This window comes from Schistocerca americana, chromosome 7 (genome assembly GCF_021461395.2).
Source record: "Schistocerca americana isolate TAMUIC-IGC-003095 chromosome 7, iqSchAmer2.1, whole genome shotgun sequence".
NCBI classification, from domain to species: Eukaryota; Metazoa; Arthropoda; class Insecta; order Orthoptera; family Acrididae; genus Schistocerca; species Schistocerca americana.
Window position 1 is genome coordinate 77,371,354 of NC_060125.1, and position 17,574 is coordinate 77,388,927.

Consider the following 17,574-nt stretch of genomic DNA (forward strand, 5'->3'; position numbering starts at 1 on the left):
TACACTGTTACATTAATTTTTGCAGAAAGATATCTTCCTTAAACAAATGGTTGGAGAAAAAAGAGTATAATGTTCAAGAACTTTGGCAGAACATTGATGAGGTCGTCATAAAGACGATAATTGCTGCTCATCCTGTCCTAAAACACAGTTATCATGCTTGTTTTCCGGGTCATGACTACACATACGCTTGCTTTGAACTTCTGGGTTTTGATATACTGTTGGATTACAGGATGAAACCATACATTCTTGAGGTAACTTGAAATTTTCATACCTAACATCAGTGTTGTTTTAAAGGTTCCCTATTTAAAACTTTTGCTGTAAATAAAGAAACTAAAAGCAGTTGGACTGTAATGCTGTCATTGCCTTGTATCTCATTAGCAACAGTCTCTTTTTCGCCATTTCACCACATCAGATAATCAGCAGGGCATCTTAAATCTATTATTATTTTCTTTGTACATACATTTAATCACACTGAGTAACAAGATGTAGTTGACAGTAATAATTTAATAACTGCTTGTAGTTACTTGTTGGGTACAGTCCTTTTTCCTCATGGCAAAAATATTAAAATTACCCAGAAACAGAGGGGTGATAGGTTGTGATTAAGATTCTGGACTCACGTTCAATATGATCTAGGTTCAAATTCCTATGGTTCGATATTCTGTGGTTTTCTTAAATCACTTTCAAAGAACTTCGCTAATTTGCTTCTCATCTAATCTGAGCTTGTATTAGTCTTCAATGACTTTGTATTCAGTGGAATTTTAAAACCAATTCTCCACTTTCTCCGTCAAAATTATTGGTAAAAAAGACAATCAGCACTTGAGAAGATAATGGTCATTACTAGAGACCAGATTAACTGCATTTGCATGTTGCATAGGTATTTGTAGATTTGGCTCCTTTTCACTGGTTATTGCATATTTTAACTAAAAACTACTGATGATGCATATATTTTAAAAATCTAGACGAATGGGCCCTAGCTTGATCTCATTTTGATGTCTAACAGAGTGACTGTGATGTACACCTGTGTGTGATCATTAACCGAGAGGCTACTGGCTAGTGAACTGCTTACTGAACAGGAACGGGCAGGCATTGTCAACGTGCCTGTTGCCCACATCTCCACTGAACCTCCTCCCCTGTTACGCCATACACATCAGCAACAATTAAGTTGACCATGTTGTTAATCATAAAACCATTGTTTCAGTTTAGTTTTCTTTTCATTTGTGCATAGTTTAATGTCTCTATGTGTAGTGTGTAACATGTTGTGCACCATGCCACCTGAAAAAAAGAAATGTCACTTTGTGGATAGCTGACCATTCTGAAACATTCACATATAATGGAAATGTTTTATATTGTCGAGTTTGTGAGAAAAACATTTTGTGCAAAAAAAAGGTTTCAAATAGACCCGCATATCAAGTCAAGTCTTCATATCGCAGGAATGCAAAAGAAAGGCTCACAACAACAGCTTTTGACAATGGCAAGTGGGAGTAGTGGGGATTTAACCTCCAAAGGTAACCAAAACAATCCTATTCACATGGATGTATGTGGAGCATTTATTGCTAGTAACATTGTTCTTCACAAGCTTACAAACCGTATCCTCAAAGGTTTCCTGTGCAAATATTGCTTAAATCAAAACATACCAGATCAAAATATACAATTTTGTGTAAAAGTTACATACCATCAATTTACACTACTGGCCATTAAAATTGCTACACCAAGAAGAAATGCAGATGATAAAGAGGTATTCATTGGACAAATATATTATACTAGAACTGATATGTGATTACATTTTCACGCAATTTGAGTGAATAGAGGCTGAGATATCAGTACCCAGAACAACCACCTCTGGTCGTAATAATGGTCTTGATACACCTGGGCATTGAATCAAACAGAGCTCGGATGGCGTGTACAGGTACAGCTGCCCATGCAGCTTCAACACGATACCACAGTTCATCAAGAGTAGTGACTGGCATATTGTGTTTTCAGTTGTTGAGAGGTCTGGAGAATGTGCTGGACAGGGCAGCAGTTGAACATTTTCTTTATCCAGAAAGGCCCGTACAGGACCTGCAACATGTGGTCATGCATTATCCTGCTGAAATGTAAGGTTTCACAGGGATCGAATGAAGGGTATAGCCTAGGGTCATAACACATGTGAAATGTAACGTCAACTGTTCGAAGTGCCGTCAATGTGAACATGAGGTGACCGTGACGTGTAACCAATGGCACCCCATACCATCACGCCGGGTGATACGCCAGTATGACAATGATGAATACACTCTTCCAATTTGCATTCACCTCAGTGACGCCAAACACGGATGCGACCATCATGATGCTGCAAACAGAACTTTGATTCATCTGAAAAAATAACGTTTTGCCATTCGTGCACCCAGGTTCATCGTTGAGTACACCATCGCAGGCGCTCCTGTCTGTGATGCAGCGTCAGGGGTAACCACAGCCATGGTCTCCGAGCTGATAGTCCATGCTGCTGCAAACGTCGTCAAACTGTTCGTGCAGATGGTTGTTGTCTTGCAAATGTCCCCACCTGTTGACTCAGGGATCGAGACGTGGCTGCACGATCCGTTACAGCCATGAGGATAAGATGCCTGTCATCTCAACTGCTAGTGATACGGGGCCATTGGGATCCAGCACGGCATTCCGTATTACCCTCCTGAACCCACCAATTCCATATTCTGCTAACAGTCATTGGATCTCGACCAACACGAGCAGCAATGTCGCGATACGATAAACCGCAATCTTTGGATGGAGGCTTGAAGTTTAGATTAAATTTTGATCTGGAAACATGATATTAATATTTTGCTTTCACCGGTTCTTTGTCAGTGTTCCTACAAAATTGAATATAGAGTTCATACATTTGTCTCACTGTTAGATCTTGGCTGAGATATTGTCAATCGAGATTATCCTTTCTGGTATAATGGCTCTCGTAAGATGGAAACAACTTGATATTTTCTTGAACACTGCTGTCGTCTGTTTTATTTCCAGGTGTTTTTCTTCCTTGTGAATCAGTCACAGCAAACACTTCCTCCTTTCCTATACACCTGTATAATCTCTATTCATTTATTTGCAGTGTCCCTATGAAGTACTTTTGCTCACCTGTATACTATTATTTCTTACCCTAAGAAAGTATTTGTATGTGACTGCTTTTGGAGAACAAGATCCATCCTTCAAGCATTTTCTTTGTACCAAGTTTGACTGAACAAGTCCAAAAATATACACATTCTGTATGGAGTAGTCTGCTAATTCCAAAAATTTTCAAAAGGGATCAAAGACACAATCTTACTTCCAAACAATTGCAATGACGCCTGATCATTTATGTTGACAATAGTAGCAAAATGTAAAATAAATTGTAAATGATACTTTAGTATGATAATATTAATTAAACATTAATGTTGTTCCAAAGATTCCTTATTGTATGTTGTTTTCGAAATAAAATATTATGGAGATCTTGTGCATGCCCTTCTTCGTGCCATATATCTCAAAATTGGACCTGTGCATATTGATAGTGTTGCAGCAACTAAATCGCATTGCATTCACTTATTACTGACAACAGCAGCAAAGAAGGGGCTATATTTTAAACATGGTGTTCATCTTCCTTTTGCAATTTTTTAAAAACTTATCTCATAAAGGATCCTGACTAACCTCTACCAAAAAGCATACAGATCATGAGATCAGCATTCTAAATGTCCCGATTTTTCTTGTGACTGGCACTCTTCCTTGCAGTTGATATGCATAAGGGCAGCTTTGAGATATATCAAACACAGTAACTAGTATATCTAAAAACAAAGATGATGTAACTTACCAAACGAAAGCGTTGGCATGTTAATAGACACACACAAAATTCAAGCTTTCATAACCCACAGTTGCTTCGTCAGCAAAGAGGGAAGGAGAGGGAAAGACGAAAGGATGTGGGTTTTAAGGGAGAGGGTACGGAGTCATTCCAATCCCGGGAGTGGAAAGACTTACCTTAGGGGGAAAAAAAGGACAAATATACACACACACACACACACACACACATATCCATGTGCGGATGGATATGTGCGTGTGTGCAAGTGTATACCCGTCCTTTTTTCCCCCTAAGGTAAGTCTTTCCACTCCCGGGATTGGAATGATTCTTTACCCTCTCCCTCAAAACCCACATCCTTTCTTCTTTCCCTCTCCTTCCCTCTTTCCCGACGAAGCAACCATTGGTTGCGAAAGCTTGAATTTTTGTGTGTGTTTGTGTTTGTTTGTGTGTCTATCAACATGCCAACACTCTCGTTTGATAAGTTACATCATCTTTGTTTTTAGATATATTTTTCCCACGTGGAATATTCATAACAGTAACTAGTATGTTTTTTTTATTATTTGATCTTGCATGTTTCAACACTTTTTGTGCGTATTTTAAGCATTTTTTATGCATATTTTGAGCTTTATGTGTTACATGTTAGACTATGGTCGTTACTGTCTCATACCTGGTGTACCGCATGGTTGGCCAAGTCAGTCTTTCAAAGAATTTTGTAAACGACAGTTGTGTGTAAGTTGTGAGGTACGAGACAGTCATTCTCAGCATGCAGTGCTGCAGAAAAACTATTGAACTTAGCCAGTTGACTTCTCTGGGTTTCAGTGTGTGCCACACATTTTCTACAGAGGAAATCTGATTAAAGATTCAAATTAAAGATGTCCTGAACTACAAAATGTTGTCCTGTTTAAGACAACTTGAGAATGTGTGGTGAACTATGTTACACAAACCATTCACGTAGCTAAGAAATTTGCTGTAAAGCACACCACCATACAAAATACACTGATGACCCAAAACGATAAGACCACCTGCTAAATAGCATGCATGATTGCCTTTGGAATGCAGAACAGAAACAGTTCTGCATGGCATATATTTGACAGGTCCTTGGTAGTTTACTGGGAGTATGTGGAACCAGATGTCTATGCACAGGTCATACAATTCCTATAAATTTCAGACTGGCAGTTTGTGAACATGGAACTAGTGCCCAGTATGGTCCAGGCATTTTCCTCAGTTTCAGGTAAGGGGAATCAACGTGAGTTCAATATTGTGCTGCTCAAGCCACTAGAGCGTGATTCTAAAAGCCCAGGTGAATGTCTCACATAGCATAATACTGCCCCTCACCATCCTGTGTCCTTCGTGTGTTGCATGTTTCAAGCAGCCATTCATCTGGATGACAGTGTGTCCAGAAATGGCCATCAGCCTGGTGTAATGAAAATGTGATTCATCTGACGAGGTTACACGTGTTCATGGAACAATGGTCCAATCTCAATGATTCTGTATGCACTGCAGTTTTAATTGATGACATCATTGGGTCAACATGGGAATGGCTAGAGGTTGTGGAGCCCCATGTTAAAATGTTCAACCATGTGTGCTGTAAGGTGTGCTCTGAAATATTTTTGCCTACACCGGCACTGTACTTGCCACAGATTGCTGCCTATCCTGCTTCACTGGACAGAAAGCATCTGGCTCCACATTTTGTGATGAGGCATGCATATCCAGCACCTTGTTACCTTTTCTTGATTTCACCATCCTTCAGCCATTTTCCATATATGCCCATAGCAGTAGCATGGGAACAGCTGACCAGCTTAACTGTTTCCGAGATGTTCGTTCCCACAATCAGGGGCATAATGATGTGGACTTTGTCAGAGTCATTTATGTCAGAGATTAGTTTGTCCAACAAAACTGCAACATTTAAACTTTGTGTGCAGTGTTGATAAGCTAGCCTAACTATCTTTATGTATTGGTTACTTATTGCAAGAGAGCATACAATGATTATTTGTTCTGGATGTAGACAATGTCAAACTTTACATACATTTCTATCTAAAAACAAAGATGATGTGACTTACCAAACGAAAGCGCTGGCATGTTGATAGACACACAAACATACACACAAAATTCAAGCTTTCGCAACCAACAGTTGCTTAATCAGGAAAGAGGGAAACACAAAAGGATGTGGGTTTTAAGGGAGAGGGTAAGGAGTCATTCCAATCCCGGGAGCGGAAAGACTTACCTTAGGGGGAAAAAAGGACAGGTATACACTCGCACACACACACATATCCATCCACACATAGACAGACACAAGCAGACATTTGTAAAGGCAAAGAGTTTGGGCAGAGATGTCAGTCGAGGCGGAAGTACAGAGGCAAAGATGTTGTTGAAATACAGGTGAGATATGAGCGACGGCAACTTGAAATTAGCGGACGTTGAGGCCTGGCGGATAACGAGAAGAGGGGATATACTGAAGGGCAAGTTCCCATCTCTGGAGTTCTGACAGGTTGGTGTTAGTGGGAAGTATCCAGATAACCCGGACAGTGTAACACTCTGCCAAGATGTGCCGGCTGTGCACCAAGGCATGTTTAGCCACAGGGTGATCCTCATTACCAACAAACACTGTCTGCCTGTGTCCATTCATGCGAATGGACAGTTTGTTGCTGCTCATTCCCATATAGAAAGCTTCACAGTGTAGGCAGGTCAGTTGGTAAATCACGTGGGTGCTTTCACACATGGCTCTGCCTTTGATCGTGTACACCTTCCGGGTTACAGGACTGCAGTAGGTGGTGGTGGGGGGGTGCATGGGACAGGTTTTGCACTGGGGGCGGTTACAATGGTAGGAGCCAGAGGGTAGGGAAGGTGGTTTGGGGATTTCGTAGGGATGAACTAAGAGGTTACGAAGGTTAGGTGGGTGGCAGAAAGACACTCTTGGTGGAGTGGGGAGGATTTCATGAAGGATGGATCTCATTTCAGGGCAGGATTTGAGGAAGTCGTATCCCTGCTGGAGAGACACATTCAGAGTCTGATCCAGTCCCGGAAAGTATCCTGTCACAAGTGGGGCACTTTTGTGGTTCTTCTATGGGAGGTTCTGGGTTTGAGGGGATGAGGAAGTGGCTCTGGTTATTTGCTTCTGTACCAGGTAGGGAGAGTAGTTGCGGGATGGGAAAGCTGTTTTCAGGTTGTTGGTTTAATGGTTCAGGGATTCCGGACTGGAGCAGATTCGTTTGCCACAAAGACCTAGGCTGTAGGGAAGGGACCGTTTGATGTGGAATGGGTGGCAGCTATCATAATGGAAGTACTGTTGCTTGTTGGTGGGTTTGATGTGGACGGACGTGTGAAGCTGGCCATTGGACAGATGGAGGTCAACGTTAAGGAAAGTGGCATGGGATTTGGAGTAGGTCCAGGTGAATCTGATGGAACCAAAGGAGTTGAGGTTGGAGAGGAAATTCTGGAGTTCTTCTTCACTGTGAGTCCAGATCATGAAGATGTCATCAATAAATCTGTACCAAACTTAGGGTCGGCAGGCCTGGGTAACCAAGAAGGCTTCCTCTAAGCGACCCATGAATAGGTTGGCATACGAGGGGGCCATCCTGGTACCCATGGCTGTTCCCTTTAATTATTGGTATGTCTGGCCTTCGAAAGTGAAGAAGTTGTGGGTCAGGATGAAGCTGGCTAAGGTAATGAGGAAAGAGGTTTTAGGTAGGGTGGCAGGTGACTGGCGTGAAAGGAAGTGCTCCATCGCAGCGAGGCCCTGGACATGCGGAATATTTGTGTATAAGGAAGTGGCATCAATGGTTACAAGGATGATTTCCGGGGGTAACAGATTGGGCCAGGATTCCAGGCGTTCGAGAAAGTGGTTGGTGTCTTTGATGAAGGATGGGAGACTGCATGTAATGGGTTGTAGGTATTGATCTACGTAGGCAGAGATACGTTCTGTGGGGGCTTGGTAACCAGCTACAATGGGGCGGCCGGGATGATTGGGTTTGTGAATTTTAGGAAGAAGGTAGGGGTGCGGGGTGTTGGTGGGGTCAGGAGGTTGATGGAGTCAGGTGAAAGGTTTTGTAGGGGGCCTAAGGTTCTGAGGATTCCTTGAAGCTCCGCCTGGACATCAGGAATGGGATTACCTTGGCAAACTTTGTATGTGGTGTTGTCTGAAAGCTGACACAGTCCCTCAGCCACATACTCCCGTCGATCAAGTACCATGGTCGTGGAACCCTTGTTCGCCAGAAGAACGACAATGGATCGGTCAGCCTTCAGATCACAGATAGCCTGGGCTTCAGCAGTGGTGATGTTGGGAGTAGTATTAAGGTTTTTTTAAGAAGGATTGAGAGACAAGGCTGGAAGTCAGAAATTCGTGGAAGGTTTGGAGAGGGTGATTTTGAGGCAGAGGAGGTGGGTCCCACTGTGACGGAGGATGGAACTGTTCCAGGCAGGGTTCAATTTGGATAGTGTCATGGGGAGTTGGATCATTAGGAGTAGGATTAGGATCATTTTTCTTCGTGGCAAAGTGATATTTCCAGCAGAGGGGAAGAAGTAGCAGGGTACTCTTTTTTTGCTCCTTGCCCCCTATCCTCCCACCCCCTCTCCACCTCCCTGTCCCAGTGTCCTGATGCTGTGCCTGTTGGCAGTCTAGTCACTGCATGCTCCACCAGACAAAAATGCAATTGAGTATGGAAGTGTACTAAAGACATACACAAAACAGTGATAATTGAGACACACACACAGAGAGAGAGAGAGAGAGAGAGAGAGAGAGAGAGAGAGAGAATGGCCAATGTTCAAGTATATAACAGGGACAATTCTACATTATTTTTTATTTACTGCATCATTCAATATATTGTCAGATTTCCACATGTAAAGCAGTTAGTAAACATTACAATTTTGCCACATGTAATGTTCACCATACGTTTGTGGGGTATTGATATGTGCAGAATGTTGCCTTGTGCTGGTAGTAGGACTATGCTGCACTATTTCAGCAATGTGTTGCTGTTCCTGCACAGATTGATGAACTACACCTTCAAAAGAAAAATGAGAACTTGGAAGAAAATCTGTTTGACGTACTGTGCTGTAAACTCTGGTCAGCAATCTACGATCAGGAATTTGATATGTCAGAAAACATCGATAGTATCATTCGAATGCAGCAGGAGAACTACCATTACAGAAGCCATGAATATACACCATATGTGCACACCCTTCATTAGTGTAGATGTGTGGTATTTTAGCCAGTGTGTGCAACAATTAACTGATGCTTCTCTCTGATATGCTCTCAGTCCCTTGCACTACTTCAGTCATAACACACAATGGACAACTGCACTTTCAAAAGGGTATTTTAAGACAGAAAGGCAACCCAAGCAAAGAGGTTAAAACCAATGAGGTAGGAGAGTAAAGCATCAAAGACATTGGGTTGGTAAGACATGTACATGCAAGTCACCAACCCAAAAAGAAATTTACATTAAATGTGTTCTATCTTGGAACAATTCAGTGTAGCGCATATGTCCATATTAAGTTATTTGCTTCAAATGGATTTTCTCATCACATCCATGAGTATTGACCATTTGTTCTGCAGACACCCTATATGCATGGTGTCACTCCTATGGGCTGTCAGGTGCTTTTCCTTTGGTGTTTCGGCAGTTATTTTGAATAAAGTTCTTTGCAATATGTTGCTGGAGTCATCCCAAACAAATACTGCTCATCATGTCTCACATATGATGCCCAGCGAGAATACAAGCTTTTAGTATGTTTCCCTTTAAAAAAAAAAAAAAAAATTCAATCATAACTTTATATATCTGTTTGATAGACTGATCCCAGATTAGTCTTGCTTGTTTTATCAGTATGCATTAAATGTATTAACAGGGACAGTAAAACATGAACAGTCAGCAATTCATCAAAAACAGAGAAGCACTTCTACATGGCAATAGCAGTAAAAACAGGCCAGCGAAGTGCTGTTGCTGCTGGAGTACTAGTTATTCTTCATGTTTTTTGTCCCTGTAAATACAAATCAGTAAAACAAATATCATACTAGACTACTTTGGGATTACCCTGTCAAATGGGCATATAAAAATCCACTTAAAAACCATTTTTCTGTGACAAGAAACAAACCAACACTTTTCAACAACTCTGGGTTTTGTATGAAAGATGTTCTGAGCAGTACATGCTCGGGCTGGCTCCAATTACACATTGCAAAAAAGAAATTGGTGATATCAGCCGAAACCTCAGAGAAAACATGCCCCTGACAACTCTTGGGAGAGGCTCTTTTATGCACACACGCACACACACACACACACACACACACACACACACACACACACAGTGGTTTTGATCACAATCCATAAAAATGAGCTTTTTGTGATGTGAATTCTTTTGAAGTCATATTTTCAAACTCATTAACCAAGACTGATTCAGTAGAAGGCATTTTAAGTCGTATGTGAAAAGGGATTCTCATTTTTAGGCATTTGAGCTGTATAGGAAATGAACTGAAACAGTTGTATCCCCAGCTGCCCAAATGGTTTATGGAAAGAATTTCTTGAACATACTCAGCGTATGATCCTGATTACACTTTTATCAATAATTATACCTGTTTCTGAGTAAATAGTGTTTCCACAGAACATCCATAAAACATTCTCTTGCTTCTGTTTCTTGTGCCTTTATCCTGCGGTTTCACTAGGTCGGCATGGTTGGGGTCGGATTTGGCAAGGTTAATGTTAAGGGGTGGCTGGACGCCCTTCCTGTTGCCACCCCGTACCCCCCCAGGACAGAGTTAGAATACCCAAGCTGTCTGCATCTAGTGTAATCCATGGAAGAATGTGAACATGTTCGGATGTCTGCGAGTTGTGGAACTGAGGCAGGACGTGAGGACCAACCTGGTATTCACCTAGTGGGATGTGGAATACCACCTAAAAACCACATCCAGCCTGGCCGGCACACCAGCCTTCATCAGTAATCCACCGGGTGGATTCGATTTGGGGCCAATGCACCTGCCCAAGTCCAGGAAGCAGTGCATTAGCGCTCTCGGCTAATCTGGCGGGTACATCCATATAACATTACAGACTGGAAGTAAGCAAAATAGGCTTCTTTGTCATAGTATGAAAGGTGAAAGCACTGAGAATGAGCTCATAACACTCAGCGGTATCTGTTGTTCCTGACTCAGTTTGCATGTGAAGTGAATACCCAAGTGCTTTGAAGTTGAATTTCAATCTTGAGGGCAGATCATTAACATATATCAAAAATAATAAGAGATTTAAGGACAGAACTCTAGTGAATAAATGAGGAATAACTCACCACACATAAAGTACTATTCCCATTTAGTAGTCCACAAATTCCAGTAGTACATTCTTCTTCCTGTTGGTTAAACAGGGTATAAGCATGTAACCTAATTCGCCATATTCATGATTATCTGTTCACTGATTTTTTAAAGTATATGTGAAATGACAAAAACAACATACAATATCTTTCTGGCATGAACTAACTGCAACCTTAAACTGGTGGAATAACGGGCGTGTACAATGTTGTGATACCAGAGGTCTACCTACAGGCTACGTTCACTCAGTGCAGATCAGTCCTGCTGCAACCTATTAAATCCTACCTTCCATACCTGGTCTGCACTCACACTAACACAGTGCTTGCAGTTTAATTAACCTGATGTGGTTTGTCTGTTAGGCCTCTCGGTAACAATCTTCAGTCTGTAGAAGTAATGAAGTTGTAACAAGTTGTAAAAAGGTTCTCACTCAATGAAGCACACAACTCAACAACTTTAGTTTCACAGATTAACACTTCTACTCATCTTTAGCAGACTTCTTTGAATTGAAGACCAATCTATCAGATATCAAAAGAATAATGAGCACACACATTAGGTTAGACCCTACGATATCTAACATTCACAGGTCAGTGTCTGTCTGTCTGACTGTTAAAAATGCTTTTTCTCAGGCGAGTTGACATTTATGTCACGTACTGAGGTCTGTGGTCCCTTGGCAGTATAATAGACATTAGCTTCTTAGTCATTGCATTCAAAAGATATGCTCATTTATGTTACATATTTTGATACTCACAACTGCACTCATAAAAACCTATAGGGTACTTCCCTCTGGCCTAGATTTGTGGAATGTGGCAAAAAGGAAGGTTTCACAGTGAAATTGAAGGGAAAAATCTGAAAACTATAAATCTGTGATTATATCACAAAAAATAAATCAATAAAAATAAAAAAAATGTCATTTTTTAAACTGACTGTCTATTCTTCCATTTGTTAAGACCTCTTTTCCTCCAGGATGTGTACATGTATCAAAAAAGATCTGTATGCCTTTAGCAGTATAATAAAAATAACCTCCAAAATCAGTGCATCCAAAAGATACAGCCATCCATATTATACATTTTGATACATGCAAACTCACTCATCCAAACATGTATGGTACTTGCCATTAACCTAGAATCTTGAAATTTGGCAAGAACCAAGGTTTCACAGTACAAGTAAAGTAAAAAATCGGAAATTGTTAATTCATAATTAAATCACATGAAAAAAATTATTTTATCATTTGTTATCCAATGTCAAAGTTGAAATTAAAACAATCAGTAGTTCTGCACTCAGGCTGATTGGGCCAAATGCATAAAATCAAACATCATGCAAAGAATGACTTTATTACTCATATGATTTGTTTCAAAATTTAGCATCACCAGATATCCCAGAGCATCTGCTACATGTGCAGCAGTTGTTCCTGGATATCTGGTGATAGATAAATTCCAAAAGTGTCGTATGAGCAATAAAGTCATTCCCTGTCTGATGTTTGACTTTTTTTGTGACAAGTCATCCTAAATGCAGAACTGCTGATTGTTATAATACTGGTTGCCTCCCTCATGCATGACTTTATGTCACATCTACATTATTGAAATTAAAACATTCTCAAACTGTTGTGACAGTGCCACGACATTCAAAAGTGCCGCTACGTTAGTACACGAACACGGCGATAGAGGCGCTCCGCAGCTCGGCCGAGCGCGGGAGCGCCACCTGGTTATGAACGGCGCCGGCCGCATGTCACGGCCCGGCAGTCGAATGACAGATACGGAGTTAGTAACATGTAACCCGCTACTGTTTCTACTTTTGTATCTCCACGCACTTTAGTAGTGATTAAAGGTTATAACACTTTTTGGCGACGAGGTCGGATATTTTTTTTCCTGCGTTGTGGACTTGTGTGTTCGTGTCGGGGCAGACATGGAACAGCTTATGCAAGCGCTTATTGAACAACAAACACAGCTGACGGCTGCTATTCAGGCGTTGTCGACGTCGCTTACTCATTGTCTGTCTTCCTCTTCTCCGCCTCCGTTCCCTCCTTATGACGAGGCCGCTGACGACTGGGAGGATTATGAGAAGCGTTTGCGGCAACACTTCTTGGCTTTCGGCGTTGTCGACGCGCCTATGTGTAAGTCGTTATTTTTATCTTGGATTTCCCCACGGATCTATCAGCTGCTATCTCAGTTAGCCCCTCTGCGGGAACCTGCCTCTCTATCCTTCCAAGAAATGTGTGACTTATTGTCTAACTATTACCGAAAAAACACCCATGTCGTTGCCGCCCGCGTGGCTTTTTACCGGTGTCGTAAACAGCCCCATCAATCTTACCGGGCTTGGGCGGCGGAACTCCACGGTCTGAGTCGGAAATGTCAGTTTGTCACGGACACTCATCATGAGTCTTACGCTGATTCAATGGTTCGGGACGCTATTTTACGGCTTGCTCCTGATAAAGAAGTTCGGCAACGTGCCTTACAATTGCCAAACCCGTCGTTGTCGGAAGTTCTCAGCATCGCTCAATCCTTTCCAGTGTCTCACGCTGCTGGTGCGCAAATAGACGCGTGGTGTGATGTAGGCGCTGTCCAGACCACTTTCGACGCAGACAATGTGCCTGTTTCACAGGGAAATGACGATGTGGCGGCGGTGCACTCGCGTCAACAACGTCGCGTTGGGCCGCCACGCTCGCAGCGAAAACAGCAACCACAGAAGCAGGTTCGTTCCGCCCTTCCTTCTTGTCCACGTTGTTTCGTACAGCATGACAGAGCCGCGTGTCCAAAACGTTGGGCCACGTGTAATTCATGTAGGAAAAGAGGCCACATTGCTTCTGTGTGTCAGTCCCCTAAAGTTCCTGTCGACGAGGACGAGGCATCGGACATGGATGTTAACTGTGTGCTTTCTCAAACGAATAAGTTGTTTGTTACTGTTAGTGTTCTGGATAAAGACATTCGCATGCAAGTGGACACTGGCTCTGCAGTAACTCTCATTAATTCTCGCACGTATTTGGAGTTGGGCTCCCCTCCCTTGTCTCCCGTTACGCGACATCTACGAACTTATAATAAGCAGAAAATTCCTACTGTTGGCCAGTTTGATGCTTCCACTGCCTACAAGTCTGTTGTTAGGCCCCTCACGTTTTATGTGGTGGATCATGCGGGCACTGAAAACCTGTTCGGTTATGATGCTTTCCAGTTGTTCGGGTTTTCCATTGATGATGATGTGCACCTCATATCTGAGGACATTCCGTATCCACAGCTGGATGGCTTGTGTTCTGAATTCTCGTCCGTGTTCTCTGCTGGTCTGGGTCGTGCCAAGGAGTTTGAGGCCCACATTACTCTTAAACCTACGGCTCGCCCTAAGTTTTTCCGGGCACGCCCTATTCCAATGGCGTTGCGTGCGCCTGTCAAAGCTGAGATAGACAGGTTAACAGCTTCGGGGATTCTCCTTCCTGTTACCTCCAGCGAATGGGCATCGCCCATCGTGGTGGTTTCTAAACCAAACGGGAGTCTGCGATTCTGTGGTGATTTTAAAGCCACTGTCAACGCTCAAAGCCTCATTGACACTTATCCTCTTCCCCGTCCTGAGGAGTTATTTACCAAGCTCGCTGGGGGCCAGTTCTTTTCCAAACTTGACTTATCTGAGGCGTACCATCAGTTGCCGTTGGATGCATCTTCCAAGGAATTTCTCGTCATCAACACTCCTTGTGGGTTGTATCAGTACCAGCGGTTACCATTTGGCGTCGCTAGCGCGCCGGCCATTTTTCAGCGGTTTTTGGAACAGCTCACGGCTTCCGTTCCCGGCTGCATCAACTACCTGGATGACATTGTTGTCACGGGGGCCTCCACTGAGGAGCACCTTCGCAATTTGCGTTCACTGTTTCGGGTTCTGCATTCAGCAGGGTTGAAGTGCAATCTGGACAAGTCTCAGTTCTTCCAACCCTCCATTGTGTATCTTGGTTTCCACTTGTCCCGTGAGGGTATACGCCCTCTACGACAGCACGTTGCGGCCATTACCGCTCTACCCCGGCCGTCTACGGTCAAAGAACTTCAGGCGTTTCTAGGCAAGGTTGCTTATTATCACAAATTCATTCCCTCCGCGGCGGCGGTGGCTCATCCTCTGCATCGGCTGTTACGCAAAAACGTTCCTTTCTGTTGGACCGCCGAGTGTGAGCAGGCTTTTGTCCGCCTGAAGGCTCATTTGCAGTCGGCGCCTTGTCTTGCCACATTCCGTCCGGGTCAGCACTTGGTTCTGGCGACTGACGCGTCACAGTATGGCCTAGGGGCTGTTCTCGCCCATCGGTATGAGGATGGGTCGGAACGACCCATTGCCTACGCTTCCAAGACCCTCAACGATGCCCAACGGCGTTACTCTCAAATAGAAAAGGAGGCGCTCGCTATCATTTATGCTCTGAAAAAGTTCAGCGTTTTTTTGTATGGTTCTAAGTTTCACCTCATCACCGACCACAAGCCGCTGGTCTCTCTGTTCAGCCCCTCGGCGTCGCTTCCGGATAAGGCAGCTCACCGCCTGCAACGTTGGGCCTTATACTTGTCTCGTTTTCACTATGAGATTCACTATCGCCCCACGGCCCAGCACGCCAACGCTGACGCGTTGTCGCGTTTGCCGATGGGCCCCGACCCGGTTTTCGATCGCGATGAACTCCTCTGTTTCCACATTGATGAGGAAGAACGTCGTGCGGTCGAGGGTTTTCCACTTACAGGTTCGCAGGTCGCGTCGGCTACTGCGTGGGATCCGGTCCTGCGTCAGGTGATCAGTTTTGTTCAGCGTGGTTGGCCGGACAGGACCAAGGGCCAGGCGTCGGATCCCCTTCGCAACTACCATGCCTTGCGCCTTCGTCTGTCTGTTCGTGAGGGTGTTGTTCTTCTGGCCACGGATGGCGCATCTCCACGGGTTGTGGTGCCCGCCTCTCTTCGCAAAGCTGTTCTCAAACTATTGCATTGGGGGATTTCTCGGACTAAGTCCCTGGCCCGCAGGCACGTTTATTGGCCCGGTATCGATTCGGACATCGCCCACATGGTCGCTGCGTGTGATCAGTGTGTTCAACAACTGGCTGCGCCTCGTACTCTGCCCTCTCCGTGGCCTGATCCGGCGCAGCCGTGGGAACGGGTGCACGCTGACTTTGCCGGCCCCTTCCTCGGCACTTATTGGCTACTGTTGATTGACGCCTTCTCAAAGTTTCCGTTTGTTGTTCGCTGTCCGTCGCCCACCACTGCGGCGACGACGCTGGCTTTGTCAAAAATCTTTGCGCTAGAAGGTCTTCCATCCACGATTGTCACGGACAATGGCCCTCAGTTCTCTTCGCAGGCCTTCCGTGATTTTTGTACTGGACAAGGGATTCATCATGTTACAGCACCGCCCTTCCATCCGCAATCGAATGGGGAGGTCGAGCGCCTTGTCCGCACTTTCAAAAGCCAAATGAAAAAATTCCTTAGTGATTTTTCCACAGATGACGCTCTGTTGCAATTTCTGAGTTCTTATCGCTTCACGCCTCTGGGTGATCGCAGCCCTGCTGAACTCTTGCATGGCCGCCAACCGCGCACCCTACTGCATCTGCTTCACCCTGTCAGGCCTTGTACTGTGTCCCCTAGTGCGGGAAAATACCAGGTGGGCGCCGACGTGTGGGCACGGGGGTATGGATCTCGCCCTAAATGGATTCCAGGGGTGGTCCTGTCTCTTCGCGGCCGCCGGCTTTGTGAAATACATACGGACGACGGCATGGTTGTTCGCCATTACGACCAGATGCGCCCACGAGTGGTGGCCACGCCGGTACCACCGCCCCTTTTTTCGTCTCCACCAGCCCGAGAAGCCAGTCCTGTCGCTGCTGCCGATCTTCCGGGCGTGTTGCTGCCGCCGCCGTCGCTACCGCTTCCGAGTACGCCGGAACCGGCCCCAGTCGCGACGCCGCCTTCCCCGGGACCCATCTCGCTGGAGCACACCCCCAGGTCCACGACACCTATGGATGCTGCTCCGGAGTTTTCACCCATCATCTCGTCCAGGAGGCACGTTCCACGCGCCAGCTTCCGTCCTGGACATTTTCGACCATACTCTCGTGTTTCTCCGCGGGATCTTCTCGGGACCTCCCAAGAGGCCATGGATGTCTCCGCACTGTCCGTGTATCCACGAAAGTGAGCGTTTTTTTTTCAAGGGGGGAAAAGTGTTGTGACAGTGCCACGACATTCAAAAGTGCCGCTACGTTAGTACGCGAACACGGCGATAGAGGCGCTCCGCAGCTCGGCCGAGCGCGGGAGCGCCACCTGGTTATGAACGGCGCCGGCCGCATGTCACGGCCCGGCAGTCGAATGACAGATACGGAGTTAGTAACATGTAACCCGCTAGTGTTTCTACTTTTGTATCTCCACGCACTTTAGTAGTGATTAAAGGTTATAACACAAACATCTTGGAATCCCTGGGACTGATAACTTGCCAATATAAATGTCGATAACAGGCAAAAATGATCGAGCATCTCAATGCCCGGTGTAAATGAGCTGTCTATATACAGAATTAAGTTTGT

The 17,574-nt window shown here is 44.5% G+C and overlaps 1 protein-coding gene across 1 annotated transcript in view; it reads left to right on the plus strand.

Moving 5' to 3' along the window:
- Positions 1 to 17,574, plus strand: part of LOC124622726 (tubulin polyglutamylase ttll6-like) — a 500,830-nt gene that overhangs the window by 198,260 nt on the left and 284,996 nt on the right. The window contains exon 9 of the mRNA XM_047148517.1: positions 26 to 251. Coding sequence (XP_047004473.1) covers positions 26 to 251 — 226 coding nt within the window. The remainder of the gene's footprint in view (positions 1 to 25; positions 252 to 17,574) is intronic.